Source organism: Aphidius gifuensis, linkage group LG2, assembly GCF_014905175.1.
Source record: "Aphidius gifuensis isolate YNYX2018 linkage group LG2, ASM1490517v1, whole genome shotgun sequence".
NCBI classification, from domain to species: Eukaryota; Metazoa; Arthropoda; class Insecta; order Hymenoptera; family Braconidae; genus Aphidius; species Aphidius gifuensis.
Genome location: NC_057789.1, coordinates 3,849,758 through 3,872,730, shown reverse-complemented (window position 1 = coordinate 3,872,730; position 22,973 = coordinate 3,849,758). Strand labels below are relative to the sequence as shown.

Here is a 22,973-nt window from a genome sequence, read left to right as displayed (position 1 = left end):
ATATATTGATGCAAGCACAGCTCTCTCTCGGTCTGACTTGTATATATCCAAGTGAATCCCCATCCCTCGCATCAAGCCAAGAGGCACTATCGATTTGTTACATATATATATAATACATATATACATTATACAATGCATGCATGCATCCTACATATGTGTTTTTTAAAAAAAAAATTATAAAAATATTCAACTTGAATTTTTACTTAATTTATTTTTATTTTTCATCTTTTGTCTTTGTGTCTATTTATCTATTTATCTATTTATCTATTTTATTTTTATTTTTTTCTATACGTAACCAAAGACACTAAAATCATGTGTTACATTGTATGTGTGTCTATGAAATGATGATGTCCATGTATTGACATCAAAGTGCATGTGTTAGTTACTGATCGCATTACATGGTATTAGGAAAATAACACTAGTAAGCTTCTCAGTCGCGCAACTAAACCGGGTCTATATAAGCTTTTTCTTTTTTTCTCTTTTTTTTTCTTTTTTTACGTTTACACGATAAACTGTAAAAATAATTTATAAATCAGGTCTATCACACCTTGCTATTTAAACAATAATAATATACAATTAAAATTTATTTTATCTAAAATTGATAAAACTTTGGAAAATAAAAATATAAAATTAAATTAAATTCATATACAGAGTTGAATAAACACATATTCGCAATTGAAAACAATTAACCCTCGGTATAATGATCACCATCTGGTATTATATCTGTAAAACGGTCACGATTTTTCGTGACAACACAAAAAAAAAAAAAGAAAAACAATCACAATGAATTTAAATATTATATATTTTAATGTTCATTTTACAACTACAACATTGTAGGTTTATATAAAAATTCCATACGAGCATACGACTTGATATATTTTATTTAAAAAAAAAAAAAAATATACAGTGCGTTTGTCGACGTGTAGTTGGTAATCGATCTGTCGAGGCATCACGCAGTACAACAGCACGAAACAAGTCTATCGTGTGATCAAATTCACTTCGCGGGAATCTATCACAGTGCGACTTACAGAAGTGGAATAATAAATTTATAAAAAAACAAAAATAGACACAAGTAAAATCTCGTTGAAATGAGAGCAACGATAAAAGTATATATAAAACGTCTATCAATGAATAAAATATAAAAATTTTAAAAAATGAAATTTAAATGAAAAATTCTAGATTAAATAGTTTTGAGGCGAGATAATTATAATCAAGTATTGTATATGTATTTATATGTGTATGATGGATACAGGGTTGATCGTGACGTGAGACTAAATATAACGATGGGGGCGTGCGTGTGTGCCGCTTATTTGCACAGACACGTGAGTCAATGAATATACATGCACATATTGATGTGTGTGTTGAATAAAAGAGGATTGCAATTTGCAATGGTTAAAGGTGTGAAATATACCGAACTGATTAAAGGGTTTCACTTCGTATCGATCACCTCTGTGTTTATAATTGGATGACATTCTTACTGATAAAAGAAAAAAAAAAAAAAAACAAAGCCAGCTATGACTCATTGATTATATATTACTACAAAATGAACTATTTATTTATTATTATTATTGTTAGAAATATAATAGCAAATAAAATAAAATAATCAAAGTCATCCAAATATAGATTAATTTTATGATAAAGAATTTGTTTTGTAATCGTGTGAGTAATGAAGGAGTTACTGTTGTTTATGTCTTACTATCAAAAACAAATCAAGAAACACACAGTGCTTATAACTGTCTTGGTATTAGAAAAAATATAAAATAAGATAGATGTAGCGAGGTCAGTTGGAAGTATTTATTTATGTTTGTGAGAAAACATTGACAATTGTGGTGAAAAAAAATTTATAAGCAAAAAGTTGTTACACACCCCTGAGGGATATTTCAACTAGTTGATTTTTGTTAATTTTTTTTTCTGAGGTTATTATAAAAACAAAAAAAAAACAAGCGTTTACTACACGATTAAGATAATTAATTAAATGCCACTGAACGTGTTCTCAGCAATCGTACTTTGAGTTCTCATAAATCTATTTGTGATTATTTATTTATTTATATAATTTTTTTTTCACTTATATATATGTTAGATTTGCGGTGAAATGGCAATATCATGGCATCAATACAAGCCGCAAGTAAATGAGGGCAGTTATATTATTGAGCTACTGAAAACAGGTTGTGAGTGTTGAGATAAGTTTGTAGCCACAATTCAACTGGTCAGAGCAAGATCTAATTTTTCATTTTTATTTAACTCCATCGAGTGTAAATGTATCCGGTAATTTATAGTCATAACTATTACTGATATTAAATTCAACGACTTTGTAAGAAAATAAATCCCAGAGTTTATATACACTTATACTTTTTTTTCTTCTTCTCATTATTATTATTTTTTTTTTTGTTGTCAGCAATCATCATCAAGTGACAAATAAAACTAACTGATATTTATTTATTTTCTTGCCATAATTATATATATATATTTGCATTGTAATTTTTTGTAAAATAATAATACATGTCCATTGTATATATGATTGCTAACTCTGAGCCGTTGTTGCAGAAGACAGGCGCTGTTGACCGTGTCAGGAGGTGGTTCACGTTTGACATCAGGCGCACCAGCCTCACCAGAAAAACGTAGGTCATCAAATTCAATGAATGACATGCTTGACGACGATGATAAATTACTTGATGTTGTTGGACCGGATACACCACATCCTGTACATCATCATCATCATCATCAACATCATCATCGTGATCGTGAGCATTCTAGAGAACGAGATGATAGAATAAGTGATCGTGGTGAAGGTAGTGAATCATCTGGTTCTGAAAGTGGTGGTGTACCTGGTGGTCCTGGTTCAGAGGGTCCAAGACCAGATGTATCAGTTGGTCCACCAGTATTACATCCTCCATTATTACCATATTTTTATCCACCAGTACCTGGTCTTTATCCTGGTCATGGACCAATGATACCACCAAATCCACTTGGTTTACATGGTGGTGTTACACCAAGTATGTTATTAAATGCCCAATTAGCACTAGCAGCATCACAACATCCAGCATTATTTGGTCATTATCCACATCCATTATCAAGTCCATTACATCAATTAAAAGGACATAGATTTGCACCATATAGTTTACCAGCACCATCACATGGTTCAGCATTTGAAACAGTTACACCTGGTAGTCGTACACTTAGTCCAAGATCACCACCACCAAGACCACCAACTGGTTCACCAACACCAGGTACTAATACAACAACTGGTGCATCAACTGGTGAACTTAAATCAATTGAAAATATGGTTAATGGTCTACAAGAACGTAGAAATATTAAAAGAAGAAGAAGTCCAAGTTTAACATCAGCGCATAGAAATGACATTGATGGCAATGGTGGTGGTGCTGGTGGAGGTGGTGGTGCGAGTCCGTGACATAATGTTTTTGTAAGTAGTACTAAACTTGATACTGAAGATGAAGATCTTGATGTTACGAGTGGTGATGAATTTGATGATCGAGGCTTTGAGCCAGACTCAACATCTGAACCATCGTAGCCAATTATTTTATCAAAGTCTGTTGCCTTGCTGGGATTCAAGATAAATTTTTAAATTAAAAAAAAATCTAATAATAAAAATAATAATAAATATTATAATAATTATAAAAAAAAAAATAATAATAAATAAAAAAATAATCACAAAAGAAAAAAAAACAAAAAAAAAAAAAACATGAAAAATTATAAAAAAAGAAAAAAAAAAAACAGGCAGAGTCATATATTGTATGTGATCGAGAGGATGTTGGAATTAATTTATAAAGTGCAATTTAAGAGAGAGAGAGAGTTATAATTAACTATGAAGTTACATTATGGACAAATTCGACAGTGTGTCGATATTAAAAATTTTTTTTTAAGTAAATCAACAAAAAAGGGTAGTGATAAAAATTCGCTAAATTAAATTTAGAAAAAAAAAAAAAAAAAATCGCGTGTGACCTGTGTAAATAGATATAAAGTGCCCCGATTTTGTGTAAAAATTGTTTCAATATATTGTCACAATTTGGTGGACACTAATTTTTATTATGACAACGGCGGTGCCGGAGCCATAACTACCCGCGACTATTTGTATATTTTATTTATTTTTTCTCAATCAATTGTTAATATTTGATTGAGATAAAAAAAAAAAACAAATAAAAACAATAAACATATAGATAATGAAAAAAAAAATAAAAGAAGAAAATAATAATGCTAAGATAAAAATGAATAAAAAAAACAAAAAAATGAGTGTGATGATATGAGAGGCTGATTTATCAGTTTCAAGGAGGAATTTTACGTAAAAAAAAAAAAAAAATATAAATCATTATAAATGATTAGTAATTGCAATATACATATATGAGAGAAAAGCAAGATAAAAAATTATAGAAAATGTGAGCACCATGACTCTTTGCAGCCCCCTGAAAATGTAAATATGTACCCTAGTGATATTTATGCATATAAATATTATAAATACAATTATCCCCTCCATATTAATTATTAAATATATTTAAGATAATTCATTATTAGAGCTCCAATGAATGAATGAGAGCGCACGCTGCCCTGACAAACTAAATTACGCCAAAAAAAAATAAATAAAAAAAATTATAAATCGAGTTTATCCGTGAAGTTTGATTTTAACTGTTTTAAAATTAAATACCGTATGTCAAATTTTTAAATTAACTTTTTAATTATAAATAAATATGTAAAAAGGAAAAAATTAATTATGTGATAGTCTCTAAAATATGTGTCGAAAAAATCGATTTACCAAGTCTAAAAAATTTTTTCCTTTTTTTTTTTCAAAAAAAAAAAAAAAAAAAAAAACAATAAAAAATTCGAGCACTCGATTATGGTCTTTTCTGTGTCCCTCTTGTATACAGCTTCTGCCACAAAATACTCTGAATAATTTTTATTTCAATTGAAAAATAAAAAACTCAATTTTAAAAATATAAGAATTTTATTATTAAAAATTATTATTGTTGTAAATGATTTAATAAATTATTGAAGAAAAATAAAAAAATCAATATAGATTTACAAGATTTTAAAATAGATAATAATAATTAAATTTATTTCAAAAATTGTTAAAAAATTAATAATAATCATTCGAAATAAATTTAGTTTTGTTGTAATATTTTTTTTGTTTGTTATTTATTTTACATTTTATTTTCTTCAATTTTTTTAATATTTAAAACATCTGTATCTATCACTACTGAATAAAAAAAAAAAAATTTATTTATGTAAATATTAATTATTTAATACTCTGTTTTTCTATATATAAATTTTTTTTTTTCTACCTTTAAATAAAAGCTTATAGTCTCAAAAATATTTTAAATGTTTTGAAAAAAAAAAAAAATACTTTGTTGATATTTTAAAATAATTAAAAAAAAACTCACAAAAGACATTAATTTGGTTGATCAAATAAAAAATCTTTCAAATCACAATAAAAAAAATAAACTCACATTTTCTTAGAGCTCACATTTGATCAGCCAAATTAAACTTGGAAGCTGAATTATTCAGAGGGAACGAGAAAAGATACAAAAAGAAAAAAAGCAATAAGAGAGGGCCATGGGCGGCCTTATCATTTTTCGAATCATAATTCCTACGGCTTGTATTGTATATTGTACACCCTTAGACAAAAGAAAAAACTCAAAAAAAAATTATCTATCCTAACCCTTAGTTTCCCATCCCCCATCCATCCTCAAAAAAAAAAAAACCTTACATGATTAAAAATTATATATTAATTTAAAAATATAAAAAAAAAAAAAATAAAAAAATCAACAGTGTATTTATTAAAACCTTGACTTCTATATAAAATTATTTAATATATATATCAAAAAAAATAAATAAATAAATATATAAATATAAATAAATCAATTGCAATTGCGCCAAGTGAAGGGCAACACACACGATTGACTTGATATTTGCCGTGGGGTAAAAGAATGTTTTAAGTAAATGTTCTTTTTTTTTTTCATACGTCTTCATACGACTTCTGAATCATCCTGTATCAATCAACATATTTTTCCATATTCGACAACGATCCTATCAACATTTTACATATAACATTAGCATTAAATTCCATCATGCGTTTGTTTATACAACTATTATTTTTATTGATATTATTATTATAATTATTATTTTATTTATCTTTTTATATGCAGTAGTTATTGTTATTATTTTTTTTTATTTATTTATTTAATCAGTTTGAATTTCTCGACATTGCCTTTTTTGTAAAAATGGCCTTCTATTATTACTCGGGACTTTGTGAAGGCGCGTGGGACTCGCAGTAGTCTGCAGACTGTAGTCTGTATTTATATATATATACACAACTTTACTCAATAACTCTTACACCTGAAAAAAAAATTCTCGACGTTTTTTAAATTTATTAAATGAAATAAATATTGTATATAATAATAATAAAATATAAGAGTGATACAAACAAACAAACTCGTTGGAATTAATTTCAAATAAAAGTTGGATATTTGGTGAAAGAAAACACAAAGTTCGACTGAATGTGGCTACCGTGTATAATTCACGCGTGTGTCTCGTTTATTGGCCGTTCAAGTATTTTAATTGCTCGTGGCGATGGAAAAAGACGACGCTTACGTTTTGCCAATTTGACTGGTTTTTTATTTATTTATATTTATTTTTTAGATAGTATAATAAATTTTGATGATTAGAATAAATTTTTTTGGTCTTTAAAAATGATCTTATTATATTCATTTTATTTTTTTCTAAACACACAATTATCTATGTATAATATTTTTCAAGTATTTTTAAAAAATTTAATAATTTTAAATTAGAGAAAAATAATATCAAACGAGTAGGACAAAATAAACATTCTATTAAAAATGTTTTTTTTTTTTAATTAAAATTATTCGTAAAAAGATAAACATCGGAATACAAATTGGTGAATATATTTTTTGTGTTTTAAAAATGAAATTTAAATAGTTAATTTAGCAATATTCTAGCTACTACATTTAACAACTTGAAATTTGTATTTTTAAATAATTTCTAAAAACATGTTTTTATATAAAAAAAAAAAAAGTTTTTTAAATTATTTTTCTTTAAATAGTAATCTAGTGATCTTTAAACTATTTTAATAGTAAAGTTAAATAATCAATAGCGTGAAATTTATCAAAGTATAGCTCAGAGTTTCATTTTTAGTTTAATACACACACTTGATTTTCGATTAGGTGCCAGAGAGAATTAAATTTATTTGGAATGTCCTCATGAATGTCCCTTTGACTGTCCAGGCGCTTTCTTCCAAAGACAATATAACCAAACAACAAGAAGAAGACCAAGAAGAAGAAGAAATTACAGGCTCTCAAGATGAGAGAATATAACACACATCGTTGATCTTAAATTTGGTGGTGTATATAGCCAACCAAAAACTATAGACGAACATTTGAGAAAGAGGACGAGGATTTAATTGACACCCAGAAGGTGTCGTCGCACTAAACTATGCAAAGTGGACGATCGTTTCTCTTTTTTTTTATTTATTTATTTCTCCCAAAGTATCCTTTGCCACATGCCGATACTCTTCGATCAAATAATAATAATAATAAGCTTTAAAAAATTAAAAATTGTCAGTGGTTTGGGTGAATTGCTTGCCTCTTGCCAATCGGACATGACAATTTTACGATTCAAAAATCAGCTAAAGTTTAATCATGCAAAAAGGATCAACACACAAACTGACTTGAATATTTTTTATTTATTAATCTAATATAAAAATAAATCAAGTATATTTATTAAAATAAATTAAATTCTTCCAAAATAGTTGGAGTGTTGTGTTAGGTTTAAAATAAAATTAAAAAGAGTGAACAAAAGGAAAAGAGGGTTAAAAAAAAAAAAATAGCGAAAAATGCAGACTTCTCACCGCGGCAGTTGCGACAAAGGGCTGTTTGTTGGTCATCGTTCGTCTTGGGGGGAAATAAATCTCAAGAGAGAAAAATAGTATCCAACGTTCAGAAGCAATACGTGTCCATTTCGCATTCGATGGATTTCTTGGACTCTCATTTACACTCTGCAAACCGACGAGTTAAATTTACTGGCCGTGGAATACAATGCAAACCTGTCCATGTCCATCTTAAACTCGCAAATGTTGGCTGTATCCTCTTGTGTACTCGATTCTCTTTGCTCATACTCTTTTTTTTTTTTTTTTCCTCAATTTTATATATATACATTCTTCATTGTGTGACGATTTTATAAAATTTTGTTATATCGCCTTTTTGCTATTTAAAATATTCTAAATTATTTTAAAATGTCTTTTATTTTTTCCAAGTGAAAAAAAATTAAAATAGTCAGACAAGTGACAAATTTCAATTTTAAAATATCTCTTACACAATAATATCTCAATTTCAAACTAAATATTAACATTATTTCTATTGTAATATAATTTTAAATAATAAATTATTAATTAACAAAAAAAAAACGATAATTTTTTGACTTAATAATTGTCATTTGCAATTTTACAAAGATAAAATGAGCAGACTTTTTCTCTATATACAATGAATGTAATTTGTTAAAAATAAAACTATCAAAAATGATAATATCACAACAACAACAGCAACAACAAAAAATGAACCAAACAATCCAATCATTGAATCTTAAAAACTTTTAAATATTTAAATGTTTATTTATTGATTAAAATCAAAATAATTTGTCGTATTGTATATGAATATATAAAATACTATCATCTCTACTTGTCTAATGCAAAACAATGAAGTAAACACGCAAAGTGTTTACTTTCATTACTCGTTGTTAAATTGTTCAGTGAATATGCTGCAATGATTTCTGCCATCTCCACATCACGTTAAGACACCATCAACAAATGAAAATAATAAAAAAAAGTGTATGTATATGTATATTGGAAGGTAAAAGAGTAAACTTGAGGAAAATATTACAAGTAAGAAAAAGATAGTATATATGCGACAGGGGGATAGTGGGGAGAGAACTCCTAGTGAGACAACGTTTGTCGGCACGTTTGTGGGACCGACGCCGCCTCGAGGTGTAGAGTCTTATTTTCCTCAGCGCGCTCTTTTGGCTAGTCAAGTGAATCAACTCATAAAAAATATATTTATAATAATAATAATAATAATAAACAACAATATAAATTATAGATAGATCAAAACACCAATTCAAAATTTGATTCATTAAAAAAAAAAAAAGTATTTAAACTGTATAAAATATATATTTTTAATTTTCAATTTGATTTGATTAATTATATATATCAATTACATTTATTTAATTTATAAATTTTTGCCTATTGTATATTATTATTTATTAAGAATTAATAAATAAATAAAATCGAGTGTATTTTATGTGGGACAGATTTTTAGGGTTGATTAGTGATCAATCTGTGGTAGTTTTTTTAAAAAAAATTTTTTTATTATTACAGCTTTCCACACTGCCACCAGGTATTTTTAATAAAATAAATTTATGTAGATTATTATTTTTTTTTTCAATGAAATTTTAGATTTATTAAATTGTATTTGAATAAAACGACAATTGGAATTTTTTGGCAAATAATTTGGAAGGTTCCATCCTGTTTGTTCATTTTATTTTTTTGTTAATTTTAATTATGTAGTTTGATTGATTGGCACATCAAGAGAAGATGATGATAATGATGATGCAGTTGTGATGATAAAATTCAATGACATGAATTAAGAGCAGGATGAAAATTATTTATTCTCATGATTTGAATACGTGGTGCGGATTGTGAGTGGATGAGCAAGATGAGATGATATTCTTGGTGATATATTGTTGGGTAACTCTTCACTGCCTCATATCTGTTTGTATAATATTTTTTTTTTTTTATTATTTATTTATTTATATATAGAAGAAGAAGAAGGCCCGCTAGTTTGGCACAAAAGAGTCATGGTGAGATGGTAGCCTACAAGATCGGATAATATGGGTAGTTATTTGTCGGCGCCGATGTTGGTTTTTTTATTTATTTATTTATTTATTTATCTTTTTATTTTTGGATATGCTTAGGTGGATATGAGTGTTGAACATGTACGAAATAGAGAGCTGACCCCCGCAGTGAAAAAACCCGCTGGGCCCACTTCACATCATTTTTTTTTTCTTCATATATATTCTTCATCTTGTTCTTCTTCTTCTTCTTCTTCTTCAAGTCTGTCTTTTATTTTTATCCTCTTTTTTATTTTATCTTTTCAACCATTTTTTCCGCTATTATTTATTTCCTTTTTTTTTCAGTATTTTTTCACATGATTAAATAAATATAAGCTTTTTTTTTTTTCATTTTTTTTCTACGTCTAGTCATAGAAAAATTATAAATATATCTTAAAAAATTGATGATAGTATAGATTTAATTTAAAAAATTAAAATTTAATAATAAAAAAAAATTTTATGATTATTATTTTATATACTTAAATAAAAAAATAAGATAATTTGATGAGAATAAAAATAAAAGAAAAAAAAAAAAAAAAATTTGTGAATCTGTAATGTGTTTTAATCACGATATTCACCGCCTCTGTCGGCACTTTTGCCGAATTGGGTAAATCAATAAATAAAGAGACGACCAACTGGTCAACACCTGAGTTCAATTCAAACACGTTTCACCATATACCCACACAAAATTTCTCAAGTCAATACAACACTTAAATTATTTTTTTATTTCATATTTTTTTTCCTTGTATGAAAAGGTCGAGATTGACGAACTGATGATATTATCAATAAATAAAATAATAATTATATTTATCATTAACTGAAAGCATCATAAAAACTACAAAATAAAAAACAAATTAACATTATCATCATCATCATCATCATCAATAACAACATGTGTGTTTATATTTATTTTTTATTATTGTCAATATAATTATGATAACAATACAAGAACAATTATAACCTGATCATTTTGAAATTCACCGATATAAAAAACAGCAAATAACGATCATCGATTAAATAAATTTTCATTGAATTATATTGAATGGTTAAAGTGTATAAAATAATATAAAAAATAAATTGAATTACAATGAACAAGTGGACCTTTAACAGTGCGACATTTATCTCGAATCGAATTATCATTCGTTTAGACGCATTGAGAATGGATTATTGATGGGGTGGTGGATGGAAACTCTTCGAAATGAAAAAAATATATATATATACACCTAAGTGTGTGTTTGTGTGTCGAAGAAATAAAAATAAATAAGTAAAAAAGAGGCGCCGAGGTTGCACCTGCGTCACCAATATAGAGAGTCGTCAAGTTTTCTTAACACAAAATAAAACAAGACAAGACATTCACTTACACACATCTTGTGTCTTGTCGATAGTAGGTTAAATGCTGTCTTTGGAAGGCCGTTTTGGCTACATCTGTATAATACACATTTAAAGAACGTGAATTTTTTTATTTATTTTTTTATCATCGTTTCATGACACATCGTCTTGATCTATGTCTTAATTTTTCCAAGTGCCAAGATACCAGAAAAAAAGAGATCTATATATCTCAGGGGAATTCATTATATTCCCACACACACACATTGGTCTGCACCTTCAATTTATTCAGTATTTTCTATTTTTCTTAATTTGACATTTTCTATATTAAGAATCAAACATTAATCCTTAATTTATAGTGGGAAAAAAATAGAAACAATAAATAAAAAAAAAAAATTTTTATTTTACAAGTATAGAGCAAGTTTTATTATTGTATAGTTGTGTTTTAATTATATAAATTTGTAAAATATATACACGCGATTGATCTTGTAATAAATAAATAAGTAATGACTGAATAAAAATTGTAAATAAAAAAATTATATTTGACATCTCGATGGAGAATTTATAGCTGTTGAATGTTGATAAAGAATTTATATCAAAAAAGGAAGATAAGATTTTTATAACCGGATCAGATATAAGTCGTGGTGACTTATTTAGATTAAACGATTGCAGCAATGGCGTCTTGTCTGCAGACATTCCAAAAACTTTATATGTATAAATTGACAGTTCTATTTGAATAATAATAATAAATACAAATGTCAAACGCACAAAAACATACAAACAAACACTTTTTCGAGCAATTTTTTTTTGTAAATTCTTTGCAAGTCTTAATTTGCGCAACTATATATTATAAATTCAATTTAAAAATATTAATTTTATATAAATTAATAATGAAATTATAAAAAAAAAATTTTTTAAATATTTAAATACTCAATTATAATTACTGGCTTTAATAATCAGCGTCAATTAAATTAGTAACTATGAAATTTAAAAAAAAAAAAAATATTTATAAAAGTTTAAAAAATGATTAATAAATATATTCAAAAATGAATTTTCTCATGATTAAAATATAAAAATAAATAGATATATAAAATTTGAATAAAAATTTTTAATTTGGAAAAATAATTTACTTTTTTTTTTAATGAAATTTATATAAACTTTTAACCTGTGTGGTCCGTAACCGTTTGAGGCATAAAAACTGCGTCGATAAATCTTGTCGTTATAACCCCGTTCTTCCTGCATATATGTATATTGCCGCATATAATGTGTATTTCAGAGTGCGAGAGACACAGGCATATCACACACGAGCTTATTATACATACATATTTATTTGTATGCGTATATATTCATCGTTTTATACTCGACCATTCCGTAATTAGTGTGAGACCAACAGGTGAGCTCAAAGACAGCTGCTACTTTTGCTGTCTTTTTTTAATTTGTAATCCTTTTTTTTTTTTATTTTTTCAAACGTATCTATCAACAATTTTGTATTTCTACTGTTGTTTAATTTAAATTAACGATAATACTACAAACAAGCCTGAATTATCACAATTATGATTTTTATCAAAATTCATCAATTTATATTGTGATATAAATCATCAAATTGACCTTATGATTAATAGTTTTTTAACTTAAATTTTTATTCGAGGCATGTCGCAATAATTAGCATTTTGCGTTAAAGAGTCTTTTATTATTAAATTAAAGACATAAACTACAAACCAGGACTGCATAATTGATGAGTGAAACATTTTTTACACGCATATTCATTGTGCAGTTTTCTGTTGAATTGACAAATTATTTTATTTTTTTTTTTTTTTTTTTTTTATCTATAATAAATCAAGCTCAGTGAATATTTTTAAAGCAATGATTATTATTATTTATTTTTTACTGTAAATAACACGTTGATAAATTTTATTTTATTTTATTTTTGAATTTATATTTTATTTACTTTTATTTGCCATGACATGATATAGCTGGATTTGACGATCAGCATAATTGGATGATTGCAAGTATGACACCCCAATAAATAGAAAAAAAAAATTGTCAATAATTCTTGCGTATCTAATTTTGATGTTTATACCAGATTCAAGACTGATACAAACACTGGCTACTGTTTTTTTTCTTCTTTCTTTTGCTTCTTCAACTAGAGGGGAATTAGATTTGGCCGAAAAAAAAAATATATATATAACATACACACGACAAAACCAGGACTAATTTTACAAACGAATAAACGCTACCCTTCGAAAATTCAAAAGGGGAGGTAGGTCAATGATAGGGATGAAAGTTTGTGGGATAGCTTGTCGAAGTGATACATACGAATATGTTATTCTGTGTCTCTCGGTTATCGTAGGGGTGGGAAAAAAAAAAAAATGAAACCAGCTATGTGAAAATTGGAAAATTGTGGATTTTTGGGGTGATACCGATACACATGTCAGACAACAATAAAATAAAATGCAAATGATGAGTCAGGCAAGAAATATCACCCTTAATTTTAATCAAAAAAAAATATTTTAACTGTGTCAATTTTCAATGTAAATAATACTTAAAAAATATTTATATTTATTTTTTTTATTTAATTTAAAATTATTTCTATTATTTTATATTTTTATTTATTAATTTCTATCAATTATAAACGTCACCAATAAAAACTCAATAAACCCTTTAAGATGAAAGAAAAAAAAAGAAGAAATATCATTAAACAACTTCTTTAATTATAGAAAAAAATAAATAAAAATTATATAAAAATTTGAAATATAAAAATGATATGAAATGAGAAATAAAATGAATTTGATTTTACGATTTTATTTTTCAAAGTATGTAGTATACTGTTGAAAGGAGCGGCATTTTAAGAAAGAACTTCGGTAGGCGTCGTTCCTAATGTCATTCGGCTCGTATCAGTCGGTATATCTCATCGTGTCTTTTTAATGTTCGATATATATATTTTTTTTTATTTAATTCTTTTTTTATCATCTTTTAAATTTAAAATATCCTTCTTCATTTTTTTTATCCCTGGGAATGAGCAAACTAAATATACCGAGTGAATTTTACCCTGATGATGATAGCCATTGAACGCGCGATTATATATATTTTTATATATTCTCTTGTTTAGGGTTTTTATTTATTTTTTAAACTGGGTAGTTTTGTATATATATTGAAACATAATATATACTCAGCTTTTTATATATATATATTTATTTGTAAGGTGGTTGGGTGTTGAAACACCTCGACCAATTATCGAGAAACTGGAATCTTGCTGACCACCCAGGTATTTTATTTGCCTGTGTATATCAAACAATTTCTATCTCACTTTGAAGCTCAGACTTTCATGGTTTGATCAGTCCACTCAAACAAATGAGAAGATTCTACTCTTGGCTTGCATTTTCAATGCATTCAGAGTTAATTAAGGCTGATCCTCAACTTGACTATATAAGAAGACCTTCTGGCATTACGCTTGACTCACGATGACCAAAGCTTCAACCTCATCTTTATATATATATATTTTTTTTTTTTTCTCTTACTCACTCACTCTTTTATACTTTACCAGTATTATTTTTATTCAACATTTATTTATTTATTTTTATATCATCACATTGTATATTTTATTTGATTTTATTTTTCCACCGATTATTCGGTCTCTCATTCTTCCGCATTTTCTTTCTCACTCTCTGGTACTTATATATATTTTACTTGTATATATATAGATTGCAATGTACAATTCTCTTTACTGTAACGTATCGCTACAAACGACGAGTAACGGCTATGGCATTTTCAAATCGTTCGAATGCCGCCGGCACTCGTCGTTTGTTGCGATGCCATGAAACACTTCATGGGGATTCCAGTCCACTCTCAATACACACTCTTGTCGTTATTTCATTTATTTATTTTATTTTTTTTTTTTAATATATATATATTGCGTGAGTGTATGTGCAACCACGAGAAAAATACTATTAACCATTTGTAATTTGTGTAATAATTTAAAGAAAACTTATAATTATCAAAACATCTGTGGGAATTAAAACGAATAAATGTGTCTATTGATTTTGCACTTTTGATTATTACTATTATATAATTTATCATTTATTTATTATAAGAAAAATTTATAATGTTTAAAAATTAATATTTAGAATGTAAAAATATTTTTATAATTTAAATTTTAATGAAAAATTCTATAGCTGATTTTTTAATTTAAATTTTTAAAAGTTTTGATTTTTAAAATTGATAATTAATAGAAAAATCAATATATTATAGGTCTTTTGTAATTACAAGGGTATACTTGGCACTTGACCACTGCTGCTGTATTTTTTTTATTTTTATATAAATATATATTTTATTTCGATCCTTTTTGCCTTATCGAAATTGTCATCAGAAAATGGTACTGGGCTTTTTCGTGGCAAGATACGAGTAACTTTGATCTTGGATTCGGTTGCAACCATATATAGAAAGACCGATGTCAATCTTTTCGACACCCACAAATGCCAACACTCTTGTGGGCTTTATTCTTATATACATTTTTTTTTTATTTTTTTCATCTCTCACACATTATTTTTCAATTGGTGACAACTTTACTGATTTTAAATTTGATAAGAAACCATAAATAACAATAATAATAATCAAGTATATATATAAGTTTTTTAAAAATAAATTTAAATTAATAGAAATAATAATAGCAAGTGTTTGTTATACGTGTATTGTGAATAAAATAAAAAAGTGTTTCTTTGTCACACATTTTCAAGGATTTTTTCCATATTTTTATCAAAAATATTCATAAATCTCGTCTGTCGCGGTCAGTCTTTGTTTTCATTTTTTTTTAATTTTAATATTATTATTTTTTTTTCAAGAATAACCCGAAAATAGTACACACTTTTGGTTAATAAAAAATAAAAAAAATTTACTCGCACGTGCCCACGACAAACCACGGCGGGGTGTCGGATGCATTTGAGATAAAGTTGCCCCGTACGGTTTCCGGTGCACTTCGTGACTTTTTGACGAACAACTGACTTCAGGATAACACCAAGGTAAAAAAAAAAATATAATCATAATGAAAATAAAATTTAAAAAAACAAAAAAAAATACCCACCAAAGCCTGGAGAATATTTTTTTTATTATATAAAAAAATTTAAAAACGTGTTGAAAATATAAATGCCAACGACATGATCTATTTTACGAGATAAAATTTTTTTGATACCCTCAATTCTAAATGAAGTTTTCATATTATTAATTTTTTTGTTTTAAAAAAATACAAAATTAATAATAATCTTAATTATGAAGGGGTTATATTTTTTTTATTTGAAGTAATAAAAATAATGAAAAAAAAGGTTTGCAAATTACGAAAATTACACTTCATTTGACGAGTGGAATTTTGTGTTATTATAATCAAGCTTCGCACCATTAAAAAAAAAAAAAAAAATCAGAATGAGAATAATCAGGAAGTATAGGGTTTAAATAAAATTATGATAATGTGTATGTTGATGAATTTACGTTCGGACACTGTAGATGTGAAAGGTGAATTTATTTTTTTCCTTTTTTTTTTTCTTCAAGGCCAAAAAAAAAACTGGAATAGAATTAGTGAAGCCATTATATCTGTCGTTTTTCATTGTTTTATAGTTATACTTATTTTTTCATTTTAATTTTATATCTACACAATTCTATTAAAAAAAAAAAAATACTTTATACTGAAAAACTTTTAACTTTCGGGTGCTGAGACTCATCAGAGGCGCGACCGACGCGTACACGATTGGACACTTGACTCGTAAAAGTAATCCGTAATTGGATCATAAAACAATAAAGTTCCAACATCGTTCTTCGAAGAGACGAATCAAGAGGTGCAATAAAAAAATAAAATAATAATAGTTAAATTAAAAAAACAAACGTAAAACAAGTTTTTTAATAAACTTTTTTTCTTTTTTCTTTCAAGAAAATGTGAGAAAAAATAAATATAACAACTCGACAATCGAGTCCATATAAAATTTCTGTGTGTACTGGTGAAATAGAGTTTAAAAAAAGAATAAAATAAAAACACAATAATGTAGAAATAAAAATTTACAATGAATTCCAATATCAAATATTTTCAAACATCATTTCCTGCACACTTGCCATACTTGCTGAGATAAAATTTAACCATGCTTGGAATTTTCCAATGAGGGAATAAGACCATATGGAAAATTTTCTTTTTCACATAACACACATGATTGACCCTTTTTTATTTTTACTCGAATTCTCATACAGAAAAAACCTGACTAAATTTGAAAAAAAACAAAAATATATTATTTCTATTTGAAGATTTTCGTTTTTATTTGTTGTATTTTTTTTTTCTCAAAATTGTAATGATTTATTAATTTAAAGCCAAGTAAAAAAAATATATACTTGACAGTTTAAATAGTCAATAAAATATATTTGGTTTAAAATAATAAATATAATGAAAGTTTTTTTGGGAGCGAAAATTAAAAAGGTAGCTGTTTGTTCACGGTGTTATCTTGGATAGAAAAAAAAAAATCTGGTATGCTCTTCCAGCGGTATTTAACAAACGTAAAAATTCAGATATACTATGTATATATTTTAAAAAAGAACCAAGAAAAGATAAAATAAAAAAATAAATAGGAAATAAAATACAGACGATCATAAATATATACCTGAGAAAATTCATGTAAATTAGGAAAAAAAATCATAGGACTACCGATACAGTAGCAATAGGCATTTTCCAATCTAAAATCTTTTTCTCATAGCTACACATCGACCAAAAAATAAAAAAATAATCAAAGTTTTTTTTGTCACTTTAAATATAATCAAATATTAACAAACTTTAGCTTTATTTATATGCATTTATTATTTTTCTTTCGGTCAGTTGAAAGCCAAAATAATAAATAAAAAAATGAATATAAATAACAACAACAATAACGCACCCAAGCAAGGATACGTGATGAGAATATTGGTCCTTTTAAATTTTAGCTACTGAATACAATTTAAATTTAAATTTTTAACAAGTTAGTCTCAGTTATATCATGACAATCAAAATATTTCATTCACAAAAAAAAACAACATAAATATTTTTAAATCAACTTTTTCATTTAAAAAATATCATAATCATATTTATTTTTATTTTCAATGAAACAACAATATATAATGAAATCATTATTTTTCATACAAACATTGACATAACAATGTCAAATCGACGCGGTATTTTAAATTTTCCTTTTAAATGAAAATTTACGAGTTTAAACTGTCACTTGTTGAGTCATGGGACTCCTGAATGACTGTATTATTAACAACTTGTTATTGTTGTTGTTGTTATTTATTTAATACATCTATATATATTATCAGAATGAAACATTGCATCTGTCTGATATCATGCACGTATTTGAACGTGACAAGAGTTTAGTTAAAACAATAAAAGAAAAGCTGCCTTTTTTTTATTTTAATTCAACATTGGATTTAACAAGTTGCAAATATTATATACGACATTAAAACAATAATAATAGAAAGAGAATTAAATAAAAAAATAATCCAGGGCCAAGTGAATGTGATGTGGTTGGCCAATGGGTACAACCAAGTGTCGAACGACACTTGTCTCAAGTGAAAAACTGGCTGTCTTTTGGCGTCACATTGGCGTCTGTGATGCACGTGAAATAACCAACAAGGATATACGGAAATTCTTGTGGAAGAATATAGTCGTGAACTTCTCATTTTTATTTTATATATATATATAATATAGAGAGAGACAGATAAAAAGAGAGGGAGAGAGAGAGAAAGAATCAACATGATAAAACCAAGAAGCACGATGATATACTTTGATGATGACTGGAACCATCCATCAGCTTTCTGACTTTTACCTGGCGCTCTTCTTCTCTTCGTTCATTTCATTGGTATGGCTTCTACCAGCAGCTTGACTCAACTTAATTCTAAACTCTACTTAATTCAATTTTTTTTTTTAATTCTTCATCCACTTTATCCTCATCACCATTGCTCTTTTTTAATTTTTTTATTTTTTGGTTGACTTGTCGCGTTTCTACACCATATCTTTTTCCAATATTGCCCTGAAGGCCTTAATTCTTCTTCTCCGTTATAAGTATGCCCAACTGAATTCTTCGTTATTTGTCCAGGCATGCGAAAGTCTCGCAGATATATATTTTTTTGCGTTTAATTTTTTTTTTTTTTATTTCATTCTTCAGTCTCTCGTCATTTTCATCCTTCAGGCTCAATAAACCACGAGAATATTTCAATATAAAGTCGTTTGAATTTTCAAAAAAAAATTCATAGAAATATTGCCTCGAGGTAATACAAATATTATTTCAACAATATAGTTAATAAATTTTGTATTTTATAGTGCGTGATGAATTTTGTTGATTTTATAAATGAAAAATGGGAAATTTTTTTTTATTTTTATTGATGAAATATATACAATAATTTGACTATAGTTAAATTATATTTCAATGGGACGTCTGAAAATTCACCTGCTCGTGTAAAATTTAGATTTAGGGTAAAAATTTTTAACCAGACAGGTGGATTTGATGATTTTATATTTTTTTCAACACAAAATTCCTGGAATTTAACCAACTATCATATCGAATCATCAGAAAAAAAGTATAATTTTTCGATTACAGAGGATATGTATCAAAAAAAAAAATATATTTATATATATAAAAAATGAAAGAAAGAAATTAAATTTAAAAGATAGAACACGCATATGTTTTAGTTGTTGCCCCTATCATTTAATTTTGATTATCACATCATCAAACTATCATTTGAATTGATACATTTTTTTTTTATTACTGTTATTATTAATAATTTAATAATACAATTATTTTTTTTCATATTATTTATTATATAAAATATATACAGCGATAATATTGCAGCACGTGGATAAAAAAAAATAAATATAAATAAATAATCGAGATCCTTTTTAGGATCGTTGAGTTTGGCTTTTTTTTTTTGTCATATTATTGAAGAGCGTGTGTTTGTGTGTGTATCAAAAAATATATAAAGTTGAGAAGAGCGAAAGGGATGAAGAAGATGCAGCAAGAAGGCATGTCGTTATAATTCTCCAGGCGTGCCAAGAAGTAACTGTAAAGAAACCCTTGAGCTAACACCGGCGGCTTATCTGTTAGCATCAAAAATATTATTTTTACAACGACAAAAAGGTCATGCCCTAACATCACCACAATGTACATTTTTATTTTTCATTATAATTATTTAAAAAAAAAAAAAAAACATACCAGCTATACAGAAAAGAGTAAAAATATACTTTCATTTTTTACTCTTCTTTTCGACAATAGTAAACACTTTAGCATTAAATTGATTCATCAAGTATTATCAAGAAAAAAAAAGGTGCCTGATTTTAATCAGGAAATAAAAAAAAAAAAAACATACAACTTAGATTGCTTCAAGCGAGTTTTTTATTTTTTAAAAGTCTTTTTAGTGACATCTAAAAAGAGGATTAATTTTTTTCGCCAGCTGCTATATTTGATGCTATTAATAAGAATCACAAGACTTGGTGTTAATTGGTTATAACACATTTTAAAAAATTTTTTATAACCTTCCATCAATATTTAATTGAGATAATTTTACAACACGTACTTATAATAATAATAATAATGATATGTAAATTTTTTAACACATTTACATGCAACAAATAAATTTTTTTCTTCAACAATATCTGCATGTAAAAATGATGAATAAAAATTAATACTTGTTTGCAACACATTCATGGGAATGAAGACTTGTTTGTTTGATAAATTTTGATAGTTGGTTTTGAAAATCACGAATAAATATTTAGCTAATTAATGAGTGATGATTGGTTTCGATTAGAGATAGAAATTTAGAGGGATTTCTTTGAAAATGGTTGGAGAAAATCCAGAGATATTTTGATGTAAAATAAAAATGATTAATCAAGAAATACTTGTTGTGAAATATTTTTAAGATGTATATCAGATTATGGTCTTGATCAAATGTATAATATAAGACGTGTTATAAAAGTGGAAATTTAAGAAGCAAGATGAGTACGGTGTCAAATGTTTGGACTTGAAAAATAAAAAATTAAAGAATATATAAAAGGTACAGTGAGACATGACGAGTGTGAATCTCATCTTTTATTCAGATCCTGAAACAAGTGTGTGTTTATCTACGTGTTTGTTTGACCATGTTTCATCATCATCCAGACATTTTAAACTCAAAATAAATATATAAATATTCACGCGAGTTTATAATCCATATAAGTTTAAGACAACCTGACTTTGTGATTGAATAAGATTGTCGTTTAATGGTGATGATGAAGATTCAACATGATATATTGTTGTTTGGAAATATTGTGTTTGAAAAAAAAACAAAACAAAAATAACACAAAATTTTATTTGTAATGCATTGCACGAGTGTGATTTTAAACAGGTCCAAATGTTGGATCAACGAATGAATGTGTTTATACAAAAATGCATCTGATGACACAAAAAAAAACGGTAAAAATGAAAAGCTGACGACAGTTTGGAATTTATTTTGTGATAAATAAAATTCCAATTCAAGAGAAATTTATACAAAGAGAAAAACAAATTCAAAAAAAAAAAAAAAAGTATATATTTTATAAAAAATAATAAAATTTTTATATATTTAAGTGTTGCAATTTATTTTTCATTCAATTTCTATAATTATTACTATAGAAAAATTAATTTTTATAATTTCGTTTTATTGTAATTAAAATTTACATTGACAAAATTAATTAACTGTCCATTTAGAAATTAATTGACAATCGATTGAAAATGATTATCAATTTTTTTGTGGTTTTTTTAATTTAAAGGTTATAATTAATTTTATTCTATTGAATATTAATTCGTTTTAATTAGAACTTTAATCAACAAAACATTTTTAACTATATTGAATAGAAAAAAATCAAATGAAAACTGATAAATAAAATAATAAAATATATTTTTTTATAATTCAAAAATAAGATTCAATTAATTATTTTATTATGGCTTTTTACAAGTAAATTTTGTCAATTGTTTCTATTATTATATGGATGACATTAAAATAGAGTAAATGTATATCAAGTCTGTAGAAAACTTTTGGAATGACAGCAGTCCTATTCAGGTTTATCGATCGCAAATTTAAATTGCGAGCCAAGGATTGCCGTTTAAGTTTGAAATAAGAAAATAATTAAAAGTTTATCTCTATAAAATTGCTTCAATATAGTTTTGTTTATTGTATTTAATTCCAATTTATTTGACAAAAATGTATACAAATTAAGCACTGCATTTAACGTCAAACTTTTATCACAAAAAATAAAAATTATATTTTCTTTTTATAAATCAAATTTAGTCCATCAAAGTTTTTTAAATATTTCATTCTCAGTTTTTATTTCTAAGAATATACGTGACATCCTTTTTCACGTTGTAAATCAGCATGACTTTATATGTTTAAATATTATTTAACATAAAAAAGTGAGAAGAAGATTTTGACCAAGATCAAATCCACGCATATCAAGACAAGTTTTTTTTTTTTCTCTAAAAAAATAGTTTGTTAATTTTACTTGAAAAATTTATTTCATGAATGAGAAGTTAAAAAAAAAGGAGAAGAGAAAATAATAATATTAATCATTAGATAGAGAGGAATTACGGAAGCCGTGGTGATATTTTAGTTATTTGCCGCACTTAAGCCAAGGTATAACGAGGTGAGATAAGCCCGGGCCTGACACAAGAGAAATCCAAGGCCCACACACATGTACACACATAATAATTATTAACATATAAATATATATATCC

At 26.3% G+C, this 22,973-nt stretch overlaps 1 protein-coding gene across 7 annotated transcripts in view; it reads left to right on the top strand.

The window, feature by feature from the left end:
* The window catches only part of LOC122848367 (optomotor-blind protein-like), a 53,849-nt gene extending 49,746 nt beyond the window's left edge, over positions 1-4,103 (top strand). For 2 of the 7 annotated variants that reach the window (XM_044146410.1, XM_044146406.1), the window contains exon 7: positions 2,548-4,103. In XM_044146410.1, the coding sequence (XP_044002345.1) occupies positions 2,548-3,409 (862 nt within the window). In that variant the 3' untranslated portion in view covers positions 3,410-4,103. Of the gene's footprint in view, positions 1-2,544 lie in introns of all 7 variants that reach the window. The other 5 variants (XM_044146408.1, XM_044146405.1, XM_044146404.1 and 2 more) reach the window with 4 other exon arrangements.
* The last annotated feature ends 18,870 nt before the right edge of the window (positions 4,104-22,973 follow it).